The 19164-nt window shown below is 47.7% G+C and overlaps 1 protein-coding gene across 3 annotated transcripts in view; it reads right to left on the minus strand.

Moving 5' to 3' along the window:
* Positions 1–19164, minus strand: part of MYO16 (myosin XVI) — a 501160-nt gene that overhangs the window by 21790 nt on the left and 460206 nt on the right. For all 3 annotated transcript variants that reach the window (XM_043477832.1, XM_043477831.1, XM_043477833.1), the window contains one exon: positions 6947–7105. In XM_043477832.1, the coding sequence (XP_043333767.1) occupies positions 6947–7105 (159 nt within the window). The remainder of the gene's footprint in view (positions 1–6946; positions 7106–19164) is intronic.

Genomic DNA, 19164 nt, shown 5'->3' on the forward strand with positions numbered 1-19164 from the left:
ATCACCGACTCAGTGGACATGGGTTTGAGCAAGCTCCGGGAGATGGTGATGGACAGGGAAGCCTGGCGTGCTGCAGTCCATGGGGTCGCAAAGAGTCGGACACGACTGAGCAACTGAACAACAGCGTATCACGTGCTGTGCATGTATAATGTTCAGCCAGTTTTTACCATACTGACTAGGAGGGATATTCTGACTCTGGCCTTGGCACAGGACTCACGGGTTCCTATGAAATATGCAACGCTGTTCCAATCAGTGAAGGCCAGTACTGCGTCGCCAGAGTCTTGTGCCAGATATTTTTATAGTCATGGGAAGGTTTCATGGTGTCAACACAAGTAGGTCAACATAAACACGTCAAGTTGCTTTGAAAGGCTGAAAGCCTAGCTGAAATAATTTTCCTTTTGTGCACAGAACTCGTGAGATTTTCAAGTGATCATCTATGAATTGCAATACAGACCTGACGTTATTTTAAAATCTGTTCTCTGTCAGCATTTAAGGCGTAACATATAAATCTGGGTTCCAGGGTTTGAACATACACTGTCAGTTACATACTGAAGTTTAGAAGCCCAATATTCCTAAATATTTAATTTTATATGATTAATTTCAGGCACTATATCCCACAAAAATTTCCATTTGGTCTACAGGAGTTCTGTTTGTTTGTTCCACCGGTTTTGGGATTTAGCTGATTTTTAGAATAAGACTCAGAGTTTTTGGTATTTCCCATAAGCCATAGTTTTTGGCTTTTGACTCAAAACACAGACAAATTAAATATTTTGTCAAAGGGGTATGCCTATTTTCTCTTTCTTCAGGAAAGAAGAGCATGACCCCAGGTCAGCCAGGGAGAATGTCAGGGGGTGAAAATTTAATAAAAATGAAAGGATATATGGTTACCTTTTTAAATATTCGTGTATTTAGTTTTGATTATACAATATATTTTAAATTTTTTTTTGTTTGTTTAGCAGCTATCCTTAAATACCCCAAAATTGAAAATAAAAAGCAGATGATTACCTTCATACTAGATGCATGCAACCTCTGAGAAAGGGTTCCTTATCAGGTACTTGTTGACTAATGCCATCATTCAAATTCTGTTTTTACATTTTAGGAATGTTTAATTTCAATATAAGGGTATACAATGTTTTTGTTATCCTTATCTTTTTATAAAGGGTTATCATCAGAGATTTCAGAAAGGAATGTTTTTGCTCTTTAACTTTTTATGTTGGAGTATAGCCGATTAACAATGTTGTGATAATTTCAGGTGAATAGGAAAGGCACTCAGCCATATATATTCATGTATAAGAAAGATTGCATCTCTACATTTCCATCTAAACACACACACACGCATAATTTCAAACATTACACACTAACATGAAAACTTTTACAAAATGCCTATTTCAATCAAGTTGGAGTAATCCAACATAAACACCTAGTGTTATTTCAAGGGTGGAAAACTGGGAGATAATTCTAATATCCAATAGGTAGGACTTGCTTATTTTAAGTCACGGTCGTCCTATCTGATGAGAAGCTATGCATCCCATACAATTAATGACCAGCTGTCAACAACACAGAGCTGCATTTGTTCACCTAGAGATATACTACATGCGATCCCTCAGGGAAAAAAGCAGGTGGTTAAAGCCATGTGCAGAGTGTAGCTCAAGCTTTATTAAAAAAAAAAAAACAACACAAACATCTTACATAAGCACACAGATATATCTGAATAAAAAAAATACAGAATTCTACAAAGTGGAATATGAGACATGTTCGGGGGATTTTCAGGTAATATAAGGAATAGTAGTTTTTACTTATTGTTTCTTCTCTCCTATATTTTTCAAATTGTCACATAAACATGTAGTTTCTATAACCTGCATAAAATGAAAACACCTTGTGAGCAGTAACAGATTACTTAAACAGGCTGCTCACGTCAGAGAGAAAACTTAGGGAAGACCCGTGCTGCGGGACCCCAGGAGCTGGTGCAGTCTCTGCCTGTTCTTGGCGGTAGCACATTTTTGGGTAACTGCAGGTCCTTTCCCTAGAAATCTTTACGGCCGGTATAAAAATCCTTCTCTGTCTTCCCTGTGTCAATTCCTCGCAAGGCACCAAAAAGCTGTCATCTTAGAGTCAACATTTCCAACCCTTATATGTAATCCCTGCTTAATGTTGGGGCCGGGGGTGGTTAGCATTCAGAAACATTTTGGGGCTTTTTCTATGTGTGTGTGCCATTGAACCAATCTTCTTGCTGGGTGCCAACAGGACCTCCCCACATTACCCTGGGATCCTTCATGCCAAACTGGAACAAACCCTGCTCCAATCAATTCCCCACCCTGTGACTCCTCCTAAGCAAAGTGAGACTTGCGATGAGAATCGCCTGTTAGATTTTATCCAGGATCTGTTTACCTCCTCCTGCTGGGCAGGTCAGCAATGAGCATCCTTGGGTGAACAACATTCTCAGATGAAAAACTACACACACGCTACGACCTTATGTGGACCCAGAGGGAAGTCAGAGAAAGGAGGGTGAGGCCAGGGCACCACCATCCTGGCTACCTTCCCACCTTCCTGCTTCCTCATTTTAAAAAATATGTTATTTCATTGTCTTTGGATGTCCACTGATTCTTTGAAGGTATTTTGTCTTTTTATTTTAATCTCTGGCCGCTTTAAAGAATCTGCCTGCAATGCGGGAGACCCAGGTTCAATCCCTGGGTTGGGAAGATCCCCTGGAGAAGGGAAAGGCTAATCACTCCAGTATTTTGGCCTGGGGAATTCCATGGATTATACAGTCCATGGGGTCGCAAAGAGTTGGACACAACTGAGTGACTTTCACTTTCACTGGCTGCTTTTAAGATTCAGGCTTGGTTTACTATGTTATGCCTAGGTGTGGCTTTCTTTGTATTTATTCTATTCAGGGTTTTATTTATTTTTTTAAAAGTCACACTATAGACAGAAAGATTCACGTTTATCGTACGTGCTGTGCTGTGCTTAGTCGCTCAGTCATATCTGATTCTTTGCAACCCCATGGACTGTAGCCCGCCAGGCTCCTCTGTCCATGGGATTCTCCAGGTTAGAATAGTGGAGTGGGTTGCCACGCCCTCCTCCAGAGGATCTTCCTGACCCAGGGATTGAACCCAGGTCTTCTGCATTGCAGGCAGCTTCTTTATGGTCTAAGCCACTAGGGAAGCCCAAATTTATAGGAATACACTCACTCCTGTTTGTCAATATCCCATGCCCGTCTGCAGTCTGCTGAGGTCTTAACATCTCTGTCCCCCTAAAATCCATACTTTGGAATTCTAGCCCCCAATGTGGTGGCATTGGGAGGTAACCAGGTCTCTGGAAGTCTGTGTCCCCCTAAAACTCACATGGTGAAATCCTAACCCCAAAGTGGTGGTGTTAGGAGGTGGAACATTTGGGATGATTAGGTCCTGAGGGTGGAAGCCCCACAAATGGGGTTAGTGCCGTTATAAAAGTGGCCCCAGAGAGCTGGCTACCTTCTTCCCTCCACCACTGGGGGACAAGCAAGAAGCCGGCCACCTGTAGCCTACAGGAGGGCTGCTACCCAAGTTGGCACCCTAACCTTGGACTCCAGCCCCCACAACTGTGGCCATGAAGCCACTGCTCCTTACAGACCACCCAGCCTGAATATTTCCTTACGGCAGCCCAGCCCCCGTCTCTGGCAGCCCACTCATCTCTTACTGTCCCTATGCTTGCATTTTCCAAAATGTCAAATAAATGGACATTGAGTCTTTGGATTTTTTTTAATGCAGTGCAATGCCTCTGTGATGCATACATTTTTGTCAACGGCAGTAGCGGTTTATCCTTTTTTATCGCAGAGTTGCTCCATGTGCTGGGCAGCCTGTGAAGTGGTCCCTGATGGGCCCACCTGGAGGCACTCACACCTCATGGAACCCACTCCCGTGAGTCGACTGGACGTGTGGCCCGAAGCCAACAAGCTGGATGTGGCCGCAGCGCTGGCTGTCCCTGCAGGAGCAGCAGAGAGGCAAGCGTGGCTTCCACCCCGTGGCTGTTCCCAGCTCTCCTGTGGACAGCTTGCTCCAGGGGGAAGCCCCTGCCCTGTAGTGAGGCCTCCCTTGTGGAGATGCTCGTGTGAGTGATGCTGAAACTGGACCATCTCTCCAGCTAGCCTCAAGACGCCTGCAGTTCTGGCTGATGGCTGATCACTTCCCCATGAGGGACCCTGAACCCAAGGCACTCAGCTCAGCCACACCCAGGTTCCTGACCCACAGATACTACAAACAACAGCCTCTAAGTTCTGGGGGTGGAGGGTAATTGTTACAGGGCAACAGATATCGAATACTGTCCAGTCGCCAGCTGAAGGGCACTTCCTTTATTTCCAGTTTTTGTTGTTGTTCAGTTGCTCTGTTGTGTCCGACTCTTTGTGCCCCTATGGACTGCAGAACGGAGGCTCCTTTGTCCTCCACCATCTCCCAGAGCCTGCTCAAACTCATATCCATTGAGTCGGTGATGCCATCCAACCCTCTCATCCTCTGTTGTCCCCTCCTCCTCCTACCCTCAATCTCTCCCAGCATCAGGGTCTTTTCCAGCTCTTCGCATCAGGTGGCCAAAGTACTGGAGCTTCAGCTTCAGCATCAGTTCTTCTGATGAATATTCAGGGTTGATTTCCTTTAGGATTTCCAGTTTTAAGTGACTATGAATGAGAGTGGGATTTGCATTTGCATACAGGTGTTTCTGTGGACGCTGTTTGCATTTCTCTTGAGGGTGGGGCTGCTGGGTCATACAGAAGGTGGATATTTATAAGAAACTGCCGACTTAAGCCAGTTGCTTAGTGTTTACACCAGTGTTGGAAAATCCTCTCCAGTTTCTCACAAAATCGTTTCTCTCCCCCACGGACTCCGTCTTCTTTCCCTAGGATTCCAATGAACCCTTCTGGCCATATCCTTTATGTCTTTAAATCAACTTCTGAAATTTCCACTCTGCTTCTTTGTGCTTCATTCTGGATATTTTCTGATTTATCTTCCTCTTCCCTAGGATTTTTTTTTTTTTTTTTAATGGCTGTGTCTAATTAACTTTAAACTCATCCTCTATTGTACTTAATTTTATGACTGCCTTCTTCAATCTCAGAATTTCCATTTGATATGTTTTATGGTTTCTGATTTCTGCTGAGATTTTCATTCTTTTATCTCCTTAGGCAAAGTAAACATACTTACTTTGAAGCATGTGCTTCTGAACTCGTCTTTTGAGGCCCTGTGGATACATGGCTATTTCTGCTCACAATTTTTCATCTTATTTTGTGTCCTCATGTGTCCGTTCCCTTTTGATGACGTGTTGGACTTTGTATTTGAAAAGCAGTTTGTCAGGACATCCTGAAGGTAAGGATAGATGTCACTGTCCTTTGGGATAGATCCGTGCACTCTTCTCCGGGTGCCTCTGGCCTCTGTCGTCCTGAAGGACCTCAGCCCGGCCCCAGGAACTGAGACGATTCACAGACGAGCTGGGGGCCAACAAGTTCTTCATTTGACTCTTACCGTGGACGCTTCAACCTTGCCCTAGGGCCGTGGGAGGTGCTGGACACAGCCTGTCCCCACAGTCCTAGGAGACATAGCCCCAAGTCCCAGCTGCCTCCAGGGGACTTGGTGAGCACCCCTGACGTCCTTCATAGAAAAGCCTGGAATTGAGGCCTTCCTGCTTTGTGTCATTACAGCCCACACCCATGCCCTCAGGCTCTTTAAGAGAAGATTGGTGGGAATTTTCTCTTCAGACATCACCTAGAAGCCCTGGGCTGCTTCTAGGGTGGAAGGAATAAGCTATGTGTCTAAGCCCCTATTAGAGAGCTTTCAGATACACACAGCCAAGTCAGTTTCTATAAGACACGTCCACTGACATACCCACATCGAATACCTAAACCAGTGTGGAGTTTACCATTCTTTCAATACAATTTCCCTTCACTTTTCTGAGGCATGGAAATAATCAACAGGAACTATACTCACTGCTTGTAATAACCTATTAGGGAAAAGAATATAAAAAAGAATATATGTGTGTGTGTGTGTGTGTGTGTGTATCTGAATCACTGTGATGTACATCTGAAACTAACAAACACTGGAAATCAACTATTGCATACAAAATTTTTTAAATTAATTTATTTATTTTAATTACTTTACAATATTGTGGTGGTTTTTGCCATACATTGACATGAATCAGCCACGGGTGTACACGTGTTCCCCATCCGGAACCCTCTCCCACCTCCCCCCCATCCCATCCCTCAGGGTCATCCCAGTGCACCAGCCCTGAGCGCCCTGTCTCAGGCATCAAACCTGGACTGGAGATCTGTTTCACATATGATAATATACATGTTTCAATGCTATTCTTTCAAATCATCCCACCCTCGCCTTCTCCCACAGAATCCAAAAGTCTGTTCTTTACATTTCTGTCTCTTTTGCTGTCTTGCATATAGGGTCATTGTTACCATCTTTCTAAATTCCATATATATGCATTAATACACTGTATTAGTGTTTTTCTTTCTGACTTACTTCACTCTGTATAATAGGCTCCAGTTTCATCCACCTCATTAGAACTGATTCAAAAGCATTATTTTTAGTAGCTGAGTAATATTCCATTGTGTATATGTACCACAGCTTTCTTACATACAAAATTTGTTTTTAAAATAATTATGTTTTTCTTTAAAAATACTATTAGATCATCATCTCCTCTGCTCAGGATAAGTCTCATTTTATACTGGCTTCCACAGACCAAATACTCCACAAAAATCTCTGGGGGAAAAAAGCTAGCTAATATTGAATGCAATTCTAATTCTTTAACTTGAAAGTAATAAGTTGACAATATACCCTACAGTGATATTTCATCCTTTATGCCTTTTCCCAGTTTTTAAGCCTACTTCATTTTTGTTTTAAATTCATTCTCCCTAGAAAGTTGATACAACTTAAAACTTGTATCTATTTACTTCCAAGTTTAAAGAAGTGCTTACCGTTTGAGACGGAATTTCCATTTTCAGCAGTCATTGCACTGGAGAGTGAATTAGATAATTGAATCCCATGGTTATTTGCATTTCTGTCCTGGGTCTCTGATGTAATTTCTGAAGTACCAAAATCATCTCGGCTAGTAAGGTTCATGTTCGTTTCAAAACCTAAAATAAATTGTAGGAAAAAAATGATTCTTTCCTGATCAAAGGTACCCAATAAGTTGAATCAAATAGTGGAATGAAAGAATAAAACTCAGGAAGTCAAACACTCATTACATTTGAAACAGCAAATTAATAATCATCCCTAATCAAACTTATGGTCTACAATATATTCATGAGTCTGCTATACCCCTGTTACATGTAATGGGCTGCGTTAAGTGACAATAGTGAATTTCATAAATCTACTACTTCCAAAATTCTATAGCATTTTTTATGTCATATGTGTAATTATAGAACTGCATATCTTGTGAAGGTCATTTCCTGAAAGAAATGTGATGATATATTCACGTTTTAGAAGTTTTCTGAGTTTTTAAGTAGAGCTGAGGAAAACTTACAGTTTTGAAAAAAAAAACAAACTATACTTTTATGGTTACAAAATATGTTATTATCCACTTAGGAATGTGTGCATGCCCAGTCACTAAGTCTTGTCTGAGTCTTTGCGACCCCGTGGACTGTAGCCCACCAGGCTCCTCTGTCCACGGGATTCTCCAGGCAAGAATACTGGAGTGGGTTGCCATGCCCTCCTCCAGGGGATCTTCCTGACCTATGGATCGAACCGGCGTCTCCTGCATTGAATGTGGATTCTTTACCTCTGAGACATCTGGGAGTCCCCACTTAGGAATATTAAGACTTCAAAACCCTACTTCTGCATTCTGTACATTAGAAAATCACCTAAATGTCAACACACACGTCCTATATTGAGCTCTCTGAGATGCAGATACACAGAAGCCGCTGTCCAAATTAGGCTGAGGAGCCGAAAAAAAAAAAAAAGGAATCCTGGGGGATTCCTGTGTGACATCAGGATTTGCCACACTGCTTCTGGCCCTTAGCTGTGGGTGCCCAGTAGACCCTTCTGTCTCTTAGGTCCTTCTGAAGTTTTAGGCTAACACATTGTTCATAAGGATAATAAACATAATACGTTTTATTGGATTTTACAGATGGTGAACAGTTCATCTCTTGTGATGCTGAGGGAGGCAGGAGAAAGGCCGAGCTCACCCCGGAGGCTGGGCTGGGAGGAACCCTAGCTCTCCCTCCTGGGACTGCCTCCCCTGGCCCTTCGGACGTGCGCTCAGATAGCACCCAGGCCCGGAGCCCTTTCCCAGAGGCCCCACACCGACTCACGCTTCTGGGCCTGGGATGGCCTCTCCCCAGCTCAGCGCACCCCTCCCCACCCGGGGTCCTGGTCAGAGCCCCCTCCTCCGTGCTGTGTGGCTTCCACTCCATTACTAGTGAGCACGTGCCTGGCGGGCACACACAGGAGGGTGTGCCAGGCTTAGAGAGGCAAGCGGTGGGCAGGCAGAAGGAGGGCAAAAAGAGCAGGGCTTTCACAACCAGCCAGGAGTGTTTACATTTCCGTGACCCAGGGAGTAGCTCCTGACTCTTTGCATTTAAAACACAAGTGAAAAGAGCGTCCCTGGCAGCTCAGTGGTCAGGAATCCTCCTGTCACTGCAGGAGACGCGGGCTCCGTCCCTGATCTGGGGAAATCTCACAGGCCACGGGGCAGCTCAGCCTGCGGGCCACAAATACGAGCCTGTGCTCTAGAGTCTGGGAGCCGCAGCTCCTGAAGCCTGCAGGCCCAGAGCTGCGACTAGAGCGTAGCCCCCACGATGAGAAGCCCCATTCACTGCAACTGGAGAGAGTCCTTGCAGCAAGGAAGACCCAACACAGCCCAAAATAAATAAATGAATAAAATTATATATAGAGAGAGAAAGTGAAAGTGAAGCCGCTCAGTCTTGTCTGACTCTTTGCGACTCCATAGGATCTTCCAGGCAAGAGTACTGGAGTAGGTTGCCATTTCCTTCTCTAGGGGATCTTCCCAACCCAGGGACGGAACATGGGTCTGCATTGCAGGCAGACGCTTTACCATCTGAGCCACCAGGGAAGTCTATATATGTATATATATGTATATCAATAGATAAACGAGTGAAAAGGCTTTGGCCAGGCCAGTGTGGGAACAGTGGCCAAGGTCATGTTTTGGAATTGTCACTCTCTTAGCTCAAGACAACCAGAGATCATCCAACAGGCTGGAGCTGAAAGAATATCTATTCAATTTGGTCAACTCTATTTGGCCTTTTTCCAAAAAGTTTTCTGAAAATTATTAAAACACATTTAAAGCCGTCTCGAGACACACACAGTTATCAGCATTTATTTCTCTTGAAACTATTTTTTTCCTTCTTAGTTCGGCCTTTTATTGAGAGTTCCTCTGCCCAGACTCTCCCCGGGAGCTGGGATACCACGAGGCACAGGCAGGGACCTGGGAGCTCCCCTCCCAGGAACGCAGTTGACAACCAACAATCGAAGGACCAGGCCAGCGGGTGATGGACCGTGGTGGGCTCCCAGTGGGGCGGCAGTGGGGCTGGCAGCCCGGGTTCTCAGGCCGTGTGGGGCAGGGAGCCTTCTCCAGGGGTCTTGTTTGGGCTCAGGGCGTGAAACAGGGCATTGTCCCCAGGTAACAGGGAGTCCTCTTAGGTCTGGCGGTTCAGTACTCAATCCTCTGAGACGGTGTGTGGACTCTTGGTAAGAGTGTGTGATGCTAGCATCCCCCAGAATGAGCTGATAGCTCATAAACAATTGATACATTTAATTTTGGTCGAACCCTCCATTTTTACTATTAAAAGTTTAAAAAAAAACAACCTCATAATTCCCATCAACAGGTTCAACTGCAGCCAAGAAATGTTTTAAAATGTGTCATACAAGTTAGGCTGCAATCCTTATGTTGTCTACGAAAGTGTTCTTTATGCTTTTATCATAAGAGTGTAGTTGTCATTCAGCCGCTCAGTCGTGTCCGACTCTGTGACCCCATGGACTGCAGCAGGCCAGGCTCCTCTGTCCTTCACTGTCTCCCGGAGTTTGCTCAAACTCATTGTCCATCGACTCGGTGATGCCATCTAACCACCTCATCCCCTGCCACCCTCTTCTCCTCCTGCCTTCAATCTTTCCCAGCATCAGGGTCTTTTCCAATGTGTCAGCTCTTCACATCAGGTGGCCAAGGTCTTGGAGCATCAGCTTCAGGGTCAGTCCTTCTAATGAATATTCAGGGTTGACTTTCTTTAGGATTGACTGGTTTGATCTACATAAGAGCAAACATTTGTCTATTCCAAGAATGGCTCTGGGTTGGAATAAGGAAGTGAGCCCTTCTTAAGACGTAAGAATGCGTGGTCACCCTGATGACGATTCTTCACATTGTTCTTACGGTAATCAGCATCTCCCCGTGTGTTCATTACATGCCAATCTCCTGCTGCAGGCAGGACTTAGTTCTCTTTTTCCTAACAAGGCGGTGGAGCCCTCACCCCCTCGCCTGTTTTCAGGTGACGTCATGAGGCCCGGGGAGGTAAACCCACCTGCAGATGTCTCACAGTGAGGCAGTGTAGCCGTGGGGTTTAGACCGGGGTGTGCAGGGCTCTGTGGTCCACCCACACTCATTCCTCCTTATTTCACCTGCTGATGTAAAGATAAGGCAGTTTCTTTTCTGGGTCTTTGTCACCCATGCCTTGGTGGGAATGAACTGGGAGCCCCAGGTGGAAGAGGTGTCCTCTGGCCACTGGAACAAGAGCTGCTACCTCAGTACTGACATCCTCACTTTGGGGTTATGCTTAGGCATGAATATCAACCAGGGGAGTGTCCGTTTCTACTTTCTGTTCAGCCTCTGCCCGTAAGCACCCCGATTCCATGGTGGATCCAAGTGCCTGAGGGTCTGTGTTCCAGCTTGTTCATCTCTCAACAACCACAGTGAGGGGCTCGGGCAGAGGCTCTGGATGTTTGGTCCTGCTGTCCCGCTGTCAGTCTCGTGGCGGGATGGCTGCAACCCGCCCTGTCAAAGGTGCGCCCGTGACCCTGCTTAAGCACTGAAGATGTTACAACAGCAGGACGGCACGAGGACTCCGGCAGGAAGCCTGGAGAAGGCTTAGCTATAAAACCACAGGTTGGAGGCATACTTCATGGAAAACTAGGAAAAAAAAAATAGCATGGAGCCAGTAAAGTCACGGTTTGTTCATGCCTCCAAGCCGTGGTCCTCAGGGTTTTGAGGGTGAAGAAAAGTCACGGCAAAAGAAAATGTTTACGATTCTCAGCGAATCTAAGCAAACAAGTAGGAAAGCGAGTGCTGGAAAACCCCACCCAGAGCCTTAGAGGAGTGTCTGAGTCCTGTCTGCGTCCGTGCACCTGGTGAGATCAGTGGTCCGTGCAGCTCAGGGCAGACCCCTAATGGATGGAGCGTTGACACTCGATAATTCCAATCCCTGCGGAATCTCCTTGCAGCCTGTGCACTCAGACTCTCCGGGACCCGACCCGGGGCTGCTCTCACAGGTCTGCGGAGGATGAATCACGCTGGGATCTGCCGCAAACATAAAATCCTGAGCACAAGGAGGCCATGAAGGCACATTCTGGTTGAGTATTAATTGAATGGGAGAATTCGAGCAAACCTCAAAATCTAAATGCAAACAAACAAACAAAAAATCCTGTAGTCCAATGCTAGCTTTTGTATATACATTAGTTATCCTGGGTGGGTGTGATGTTTCGAAAGCTGTGACTTTCAGTAAGAGATGACACCACACCCCCCAACCCTCCAGGGGACATGTGACGCTGTCTGGAGACATTGTTGGTTGTCACATCAGGGAGGTGGCCTGTGGACACAGCAGGGGAAGGAGACGGTGGGATGAACTGGGACTGGGATTGGCGCATATACATGAGCACGTGTAAAACAGACGGTGGGAAGCACTGTATAGACAGGGAGCTCGGCTCGGGGCTCCATGATGACCTGGAGGTGGGATGGGGGTGGGACAGAGGCTGCAGAGGGAGGGGATACATGTGCCCGTGTGGCTGATTCACGCTGCTGCAGGGCAGAAATGAACACAGCATGATAAAGCAACTACACCGGGGGAAAAAAAATGAAATCTTGGAATTAAAAACATAAAGCTAAGGCAGATCCTGCTCTTCCCCACCCTCGTCTCTCTGCTGGTTTCTAATTTTGTTCAGGTCAAAATCCAAAGGCTTCTTGAGGTTGAGAGACCCACACTCCCCAACCCCGGGATCTCACTCCCTGCTTGTCTTGACCTCATTTCCAACTACCCGCCCGCCACCTGCCTCCCCAGCTTTGCCAGCGTCTCCGCAACCCTCAACTCAGCCTCCAACTCTCCCCGGGGCGGCCCGAGCGCTGGGGCGGGGGCTCTGTACTGTGTTCAGGGCTCAGCTCAAACCACCCTGAGCAGAACGACCTTCCCGACCACCTTCGAGAAAACAGCACCCTTGTCCTCACCCGGGTCACCTTCTCTCACCAAAAGAGAAGGTCCTTCTCACCATATGGCACGCTACATGTCAACTGTTGGCTTATTTTCTGTCTCCTCCCTCCAGAAAACTGATGCCATGAGCTCAACGGCAGTCTTGGTGTCAAAAGTGCCTGCATATAGTAGGTGCTCCATAAATATTTGTTGAAAGGAACAGAAAAAAGGATGAAGAATGAATGAATGAATATAACAATAATGTTATACAAAAACCCACTTCCTAAAGGAAACCATGCTATGTGTAAGTGGAAAAGAGTCGACAAATTTACTAACTGAAAAACTCATGTGAATTATTCTAGAAAACTCATGCATCTCAGCAATTATTTCTCCCCATTCACATGCAATTATTGGAAACACATAAAAGGATTTCCACTGTTAATGATACGCCTATGAGTTTTAACCACTACTTATAAAATTATAAGGTAGAGGAAAATTTCACACTGTGTGAGGTAAACGTGTTCTACTCATTCAAAGGGCCAGAGCTGTTTGCTTTCCACCTAAAGCTGCTAAATTGGACAAGACATAACAGCCAAGAAATGGAAGCAACCCAAGTGCCCCCTGATGGATGAATGGATAAGGAAGGTGTGGTACACATCCGCCGTGGACTACTACTCAGCCCCGAAAAAGGAAATCGTGCCATTTCGGACAACACGGGTGGAGGTATTGTGTTAAGTGAAATAAGTCAGACAGAGAAAGACAAGTTGCTGTATGCTTCACTTGTATGTGGAATTTTGAAAACAAAAGAAATGAACAAACATGACAAAATAGAGGTGTAAACAGGCCGTTACCAGAGGGAAGGGTGGAGGGGGGTGAGAGAAATAGGAGAGGGAGACTGAGAGGAACCGCTTCCGGTTACAAAATAACTGAGAGTGAAACATACAGTGTAGGGAATACAGTCAATAATAGCATCATATTTTTAAAAAACAAACTAAATCAAAGGGCCAGAGCTTTGATTTCTATTGAGAGTGTTAACTCGCAGAAGAAAAGATGTGTGGATGTTGGAAATCTATCCCTGACCGATGGAAGGAGGTTTCATGTTTTCACTATTTTCCCAGCCATCACCACTGATAATTATTTCATTATTGTTCCACAAAGTCCCTACATAGTTTCTTTTTTAAAAAAAACCATCAGTATTGACTGTGGCCTCTTAGCAGCTGGAGATGAGCAGAGGTGAGTGGAACCCAAGGCTAAAGGAAGAGTCTCCAGACTCCACCCCACTTGCAAAGGTCGTTTCTAAGCCAGGCAAAGCGCTCAGTTCACATCTGTGACCTGACTGCTCTTTTTGACAGAATTTCTATAACTGTTGTAGCAATACATTTGTTATTTTTCTTCTTCTTTCAACAGATCTTCATCAAGCGTCCACCGTGGGCAGGCACTTTTCTAAGCATAGAATAACGAGTATTTTGATTTGACTGATCTTCTCATGTTAAATACATGTCTGCGTCGCTCCTTAAATTTGGGTCATTTTTACTCTTTTTCTTAAAGAAGTTCCTCCTTCCCCCAATTGCATAAGTTTCAATTTGTTGAAAACAGGAAGAAAAAAAAAGAGCCTGCTGCAGGCATAGAGGACCCCGGCAGTAACTCAGCTGGCCCAGTCCTGACCCCTGGGGCCTGCCGTTCCTGAGGGCACGTCACGGAGGATGACAGAGCAGCGAAATGCTGGACCTCACTGACACTCCTTGCAGGCCTGATGCTGTTTACATGGGTCCTCAGGGCAACCTCCGAGCAGAGAGAGCCCAGCTCCTCACCAGGCACAGGACTAGAATGCAGGTTTACCTGGACGTGGGAGGTGTGAGTTCAAGGAGGGGACGGGTCTGCCGGAGGAGAGGAACTAAGGATTTCTCGGGGGGAGAAAGCAGAGGGGAGACAGAAGCTAAGGAGAAGAACTTCTCTCAGGGAAGGGAGGTCAAGATTTTCAAGAGGGGAGAGAAGCTTCTTACTAGAGGGGAGACGGCTCCTTGAAGAGCTCCGGGGAGCTAGAGAAACCCGTGAGCACAGTGAGTGGCCGAGAGAACTTCCCAATCCAGAGCTGGAAAGTGAAAGTGAAAGCCACTCAGTCCTCTCCGACTCTTTGCGACCCCATATGGACTATATACAGTGCATGGAATCCTCCAGGCCAGAACACTGGAGTGGGTAGCCTTTCCCTTCTCCAGGGGATCTTCGCAACTCAGGGATGGAACCCAGGTCTCCCACACTGCAGGCGGATTCTTGACCAGCTGAGACACAGGGCAGTCCAGAACTGGAAGACGGTGGCTAAAGGCACGCTGGCCGGTTCATTCCCCATCAGCCGGGGGAACGCTGAGATGTCCCTGAGCTGGGGGCCCCCTCGGGGGCTTCCTGGGAATTGCCGAGTGGAGAGCCGGAGCCAACCCCGTTCCTCCTCCGCACCGGGAGATTCCTTCAGGGATGGAGTCCAGACACTAAGTTCTACACAGTTCAGACTGCATGCAAAGAGTTAAGCCAAACGGTTTTCCAGAAAGATATATCTGAAAGAAGTGATTCCTCAAACGTTCCCATCCCAGGAGGGCGGTGAGACAGTGAATGACAGGGATGTGTGGAACCCACGGATGACTGCAAGAAGGAAAAGCATGGAGCGCTGTCCGACTTCGCTGGGGGAAATGGGGATGGATATTCCGGAATGCTCTCCTTCTCCTGGGCGGAGTGAAGGTTTTGCTGGGGCTCTTTTTGCGTATGTATTAAAGCCGTTGGCACTTCAGAGGCCAACACGAGGGGTAGGCACATCCGGTGTGCGTCCTAACGGGTGTCTCTTCTCAGCCCGCTGGGCAGGTGACAGCTCAGAAGGGCCTGCTCGGGCCGGCCGGGACGCAGCAGCGGGGAAGCTCACGCGGAGAGGGAGGTCGGGCAAACGCCCGGGCCTGCGCGGGAGAGACAGGGCTGGGGCGCGCGCGGGCCGGGGCCCAGCGGGTACGGACGCACGGGCGAGGCGTGGCGAGGAGGAGGAGGGCCAGGGAAGGCCGAACGTGGGGCGGCAGGGCCAGACCCTCGAGGACCCGGCCCCGGCTCGGCCCGCCCGGGGGCCGGTGAGACGGGAAGGACGCTGCGTTAGCAGTCCGGCACCAGATGTGGACGGCGCACCAGCTTCACAGAGGGCTTAGGAACCGAAACGCGGTGAGAACTGAGCCTCGGGCAGCGGCAGGCCGAGTAGAAGTCGGGGGTCAGCTGAGTTACGGATCCCTGTGAGCCCAGGGGCGGGGGCTAAGTCAGGACCAGCGATGAGCAGGAGTCTGGGGCCGCCAACGTGGACTCCGGAGTGACAGCCACCTGTTGTCGTTACCGGTGTTTAGTTGCTAAGTCGTGTCGGACTCTTGTGACCCCGTGGACTGTGGCCCACCAGGCTCCTCTGTCCATGGGATTCTCCAGGCAAGAACACTGGAGTAGGTTGCCATTTCCTTCTCCCGGGGATCTTCCCGACCCAGGGATCGAACATCATCCCTTGCGTCTCCTGTGTTGGCAGCAGATTCTTTATCGCTGCGCCACCTGGGAAGCCCTTGGGGGTTATTAAAGCGAGTGGCGATGATTTGGACAAGAGCATTTACTAGGACTGAAGAAGGACTGTCTAGGGGAGACTTAAAAATCCCTCGGGAGGGAGAATTTCTCCCAGGAAAATCGACATTCCTACAAGGAAGGAGGCAAAAGGCAGAGCACACAGTGGCAGTGGATACAAACAGGCGGCCGGAGACTCGGGGTTGGGGGGGGGGGCACACGGGCTGGGATGGGGCAGCTGGCAGGGGCAGCGGCTGATGGCACCAAATGCCAAGAAGGGTCAGGGAGACGAGGAGGGGCTGAGCAAGGGAGGCTTTCTTTAAGAAGCCTGCTCAACACATCACTTCTCTCTTAGGTACCTGAACTTGAGGTGGTTCTAGGCTGTGTGTTGGCAATGGGTGAGACTACAATCCAGGTTTCAGTAACACAGGAGCAGAACAAACTGTAGCTGTTTGATTTAATGCTGAGAGTGCTCTGCAAGGCATAAAAAATGTGAGAACACATTTGAGACTCATTACTCATGCTGGCTATCCTTCGTTCTGCAACTCTATAGGAAAATTCCTCTGCAGAAAGGCTGCTACAAGCAGGAATGCGTTTGTTTTTACCCTATCTGGCGTTAAGGAAAAGTACACAGGCTGAGAGGGAGCCAGGCATGGACCCACTGCTTCTCAGGCTCTCGGTTCTAGAATTCGGAAGTTGCAGCTCGCAGTCTCTGCCGACGGACACACGTGGGTGGCGTGTCACTGCACGTAAGGGGGACTGTTCAGACCCCAAATCAGCCTCCGGCTTGTGTCAAACCAAATCTGTTTGCTACTTTAGGGGGCTTCCCTGGTGGCTCAGATGCAGAGAGTCCACCTGCAACACAGAAGACCCAGGTTTAATTCCTGTATCTGGAAGATTCCCCGGAGAAGGGAATGGCAACCCACTCCAATATTCTTGCCTGGAGAATCCCATGGACAGAGGAGCCTCGCGGGCTACAGTTTATGGGGTCACAAAGAGTCGGACACAACTGAAAGACTAACTTGATTCAATGCTTTGTGTTTCAAGGAACAATGCCTGAAGTCTTACATTATTGCACATGAGTAAAAGGCACAAATAGGGACCCAGAAATCACTCCACAGCCCCCCCCCCCGCCCTCTTCCATAACAAGCTTCTAGAACATGAATTTGACTTTTTTTCTTGCCCATGATTGTATAATCCAGACATTTGGCATCCTGTCTCAGAGAAAGACAAATGCCAAGTGTCGGGATTCGCCCAGACGCAGTGGCGGGTCCTAAACTCAAACAGGAAGAGAGATTTCCCATGTGGAGCTATGCAAGGAGATGTCACGCATGAGCAGAGGGCCCGTTATCAAAGAGATGCCATCAGGACACATGCTGCAGGGGTGTGTTTTCAATGGTGTGCGTCTAAATGACCCTCAGCCCCAGGAATCAGACTTCATCACAGCTTTGCTAATAGTCACAGAAATGAGTCAAGAGACAGCATCCGTGTCTGCCCGTGATGGGGAAGGGGGACCACGTGCAGTCCATGAGACAGGTCATGTGGCAGCCACATCCCACACACGGTCACATCTCTACAGGTACTGATTACTCAAGGAGAAGCAAAACACAACACCAGGACGGGCGAGGATGGGAGGCCGGAACAAACGCAACTACCAGACCTGCTTCTCACCCTGAGAGGCTAGAGCCAGCCCCGGCCCTCCCTATGAAATCACCACCCTTGAGTAGATGAAAACTGCTCTGGAACTCGGTGCCGAGCATTCTTCTGCAGCAGAAAGTGCCACCAAGACTCACGCTTGGGGTTAAGCTGGATGGAAAGAAAGGGCTTCCTTGGCCACCCAGCCCACCCCTGCCAGCTCCCACCACCCACTCCCCTGCCAAGTCTTGGGGAGATGGCTTGTGCTAAAAACACCAACTGAAGCAGGAAACAGAGTGATATCTTCAACAACATATGTGCTGAGCAGGGCAAGAATGTACCCATAGTAAAGCTAAAAAATGACTGTCAGTATAAATAAGGTTTGCAGAACCCAAAAAGGCACAGAAATGTATGTGGTGCCAGTTTTCTTTCCAGGTTGACCAGCTGGCTCCTTCTGGGTCCATCTCCCTTGTCCATGCCATAGCTGGAAGAGGCCCGGCCACTATTCCCTTCCCTGGAGCTCATCTTCCCTGTAAGTAGCTGAACGTTGCTGATGTTTAGCTGCTCAGTCATGTCCAATTCTTTTCAACCCCAGGGACTGTAGCCCACCAGGCTCCCTTGTCCATGGGATTTCCCAGGCAAGAATACTGAAGTGGGTAGCCATTCTCTTCTCCAGGGAATCTTTCCAATTCAGGGGTTGAACGTGAGTCTCCTGCATTGGCAGGCAGGTTCTTTACCACTGAGCCACCTGGGAAGCCCAGAAGTAGCTGAATATGCAACATCTAAACCGGCTGGCCTGGCTCAGAGACCCATTCCTACAGTGTCTAACCTCAGAGGTCGCACAGGCATTTGTATACCTGGTGTTTCTACATTTCCTCAATGCCAGGTGGTGATGTAAACCCAGGAGGTCAAGAACACCGCACCTGCACAGCTGCCCTGGGTGGACAGCGTGTGTCCCCCTCCCTCCAGACGCAGAGGCAGAGGGGGGTTATTCCTGGTATTCTTCTGGGAGCGCTCAGTATTTGTGACATGTGCCTGGCGTCACAGGAATGGGAAGCTGATAACACTACCATCTGCAAAGAAAAGAGGCGAGCGCCCCCAGGACAGCTTTATCTTTAGTTCCCACATTCTTTCCCAGGAGAACAGCCGACGCCCAGAATCAGCAGACCCCTTCCGAACAGGAACTGCTTACTTATTTATCTTTTCATTTGCACAAGAACTGTATTGACTCTATTTTGTCTCTTGGTATTTAACCACCTTTATATATAGCTCTTAATAGAGCCTCACTTGGGTTTCTAATAGATAAATTGCTTTAAGAATAACTACTTCAGTCCTTCACCAGGCTTCCCTGGTGGCTTAGACGGTAAAGAATCTGCCTGTAAGGCAGGAGACCCAGGTTCGATCCTTGGGTTGGTAAGATCCCCTGGAGAAGGGAATGGCTACTCACTCCAGTATCCTTGCCTAGAGAGTCCCATGGACAGGGGAGGCTGGCAGGGGGTTGGAAAGAATTGGACATGACTGATCGACTAACACTGCTTACATTCTTTACTTCAGTCCTTGAGAAAAATATAATCTACGTTTGTTCC

Source organism: Cervus canadensis, chromosome 9 (genome assembly GCF_019320065.1).
Source record: "Cervus canadensis isolate Bull #8, Minnesota chromosome 9, ASM1932006v1, whole genome shotgun sequence".
Classification (NCBI taxonomy): Eukaryota; Metazoa; Chordata; class Mammalia; order Artiodactyla; family Cervidae; genus Cervus; species Cervus canadensis.